Source organism: Bison bison, unplaced genomic scaffold (genome assembly GCF_000754665.1).
Source record: "Bison bison bison isolate TAMUID 2011002044 unplaced genomic scaffold, Bison_UMD1.0 scf7180017864178, whole genome shotgun sequence".
In the NCBI taxonomy this organism is placed as follows: Eukaryota; Metazoa; Chordata; class Mammalia; order Artiodactyla; family Bovidae; genus Bison; species Bison bison.
The window spans coordinates 3,163,474-3,165,848 of NW_011494750.1; the positions used below are offsets into that span (position 1 = coordinate 3,163,474).

Below are 2,375 nucleotides of genomic sequence, written 5' to 3' on the forward strand. Positions count from 1 at the left end.
GGTTAATGCACTTGGAAAAAACTCATCTATGTTGTGAGAACTAAAGGAGCTGAGAAGGCAAGACTGTGAGGATTTCTTGGTGGAGCAAATTGCAAAGGCAGGACTTCTCCTCAGCACCCTCTGTGGCTAGACTTGGGGTTCTAGTGAAATGAGTGGAGAGCAAGAGAAGTCCCACAGACCAAAACATACAGCTCCGCTCTGAGCATAGATGCTCTGAATACAAGCTTGGAAGAATTGGCTTTGGAAGGTTTCTCATGCAGGGAACATTTAATCAACTGCTATCTTGATAACTGGATTTGCTTTTCTACCTTAAAGAAAGAAAATCTGCCATGTTCTTAAGGTCCTGTGTTAGTCAGTGGTCTTCAGAGAAACAGAACCAGTAGAATACACTCATGCACACACACACACACACACACACACGCACACATGCAGTTTAGTATAAGAAAATGGCTCATGTGATTATGAAATCTAACACATTGCAAGACCGGCAACTGGCAAACTAGAGACCCAGGAGACCTGATGGTACAATTCTGATATGAATACTGGCAGGGTGAGACTCAAGAAGAGCTAACATTTCAGTTCAAATCTAAAGGCAGGGAAAAATCTCAATGTCTCAATTCAAAGGAAATCAGACAAACAGAGAATTCGATCTTTATTGGTCTTCTTGTTTTATTTAGGCACTTCATGAGATCCATCCACATTAGATAGGAAGGATAACCTGCTTTACTCAATCTACTGACTCAGTTCTCAAGGCAGACAAGATTGAGCAAAGGGTTCAGGTCACACCCAAAGTGATCTATGATGTTAGAGCCACAAGAGGGTAATCAGAAGATCAAAAGGATCTGTATGAATCCATGAAGAAAGCCTCCCACCCATGACAATCCCACTAGCAGTCGACACAGCCACCAGTTCATGATGGTTGTATAGTGCAAGGGCTTGCAGATGGCCACATAGCGGTTGAAAGCCATCACAATGAGCAGGATTATCTCAGCACCTCTGAAGAAATTTGAGTCATACATCCATTGAATAGGATAATCTTCTTTTCATACAGTGAGTCTACAATCAATTTGGGGGGTACCTACAGAAGAGTAGCAGGCATCAGCAAAGGAGAGATGGGCCAGGAAAAAGTACATTGGGGACCCCAGATGGGCTGGCCTTAATGGCTGTCATGAGCCCATTAGCCATCATAGTTATAAATTCAGTTCAGCTCAGTTCAGTCGCTCAGCTGTGTCCAACTTTTTGTGACCCCATGGATTGCAGCATGCTAGTCCTCCCTGTCCATCACCAACTCCCAGAGTTTACTCAAACTCATGTGCATCGAGTAGGTGATGCCATCCAACTATCTCATCCTCTGTCATCCCCTTCTCCTCCCACCTTCAATCTTTCCCACTGTCAGGGTCTTTTCAAACAAGTAAGTTCTTTGCATCAGATGACCAAAGTATTAGGAGTTTAGGCTTCAACATCAGTCCTTTCAGTGAATATTCAGGACTGATTTCCTTTAGTGTGGACTGGTTTGATCTCCTTGCAGCCCAAAGGACTCTCAAAAGTCTTCTCCAACACCACAGTTCGAAAGCATCAATTCTTCTGTGTTCAGCTTTCTTTACAGTCCAACTCTCACATCCATACATGAACTACTGGAAAAACCATAGCCTTGACTAGATGGACCTTTGTTGGCCAAGTAATGTCTCTGTTTTTTAATATGCTGTCTAGGTTGGTCATAACTTTTCTTCCAAGGAGTAAGCATCTTTTAATTTCATGGCTGCAGTCAACATCTACAGTGATTTTGGAGCCCCCCAAAATAAAGTCTGTCACTGTTTCCATTGGTTCTCAATCTTTTTGTAATGAAGTGATGGGACCAGATGCCACGATCTTCATTTTTCGAATGTTGAGTCTTAAGCCAGCTTTTTGACTGTCCTCTTTCACTTTCATCAAGAGGCTCTTTAGTTCTTCACTTTCTGCCATAAGGGTGGTGTCATCTGCATATCTGAGGTTATTGATATTTCTCCTGGCAATCTTGATTCCAGCTTGTGCTTCATCCAGTCCGGCATTTTGCATGATGTGATGTACTCTGTATATAATTTAAGTAAGCAGGGTGACAATATACAACCTTGACATACTCCTTTCCCAATTTGGAACCAGTCCATTGTTCTATGTCCAGTTCTAACTGTTGCTTCATGATCTGCATACAGATTTCTCAAGAGGCAGGTAAGGTGCTCTGGTATTCCCATCATTTGAAGAATTTTCCAGTTTGTTGTGATCCACAAAGTGAAAAGTTTTAGCATAGTCAAAGAAGCAGATGTTTTTTTGGAACTCTCTTGCTTTTTTGATGATCTGGCAGATGTTGGCAATTTGATCTCTGGTTCCTCTGCCTTTTC

At 42.2% G+C, this 2,375-nt stretch overlaps 1 protein-coding gene across 1 annotated transcript in view; it reads right to left on the reverse strand.

The window, feature by feature from the left end:
• LOC104990397 (olfactory receptor 4C46-like) overlaps positions 1 to 968 on the reverse strand; it is a 7,844-nt gene extending 6,876 nt beyond the window's left edge. Inside the window, exon 1 of the mRNA XM_010842461.1 lies at positions 888 to 968. Coding sequence (XP_010840763.1) covers positions 888 to 968 — 81 coding nt within the window. The remainder of the gene's footprint in view (positions 1 to 887) is intronic.
• Positions 969 to 2,375: the final 1,407 nt, after the last annotated feature.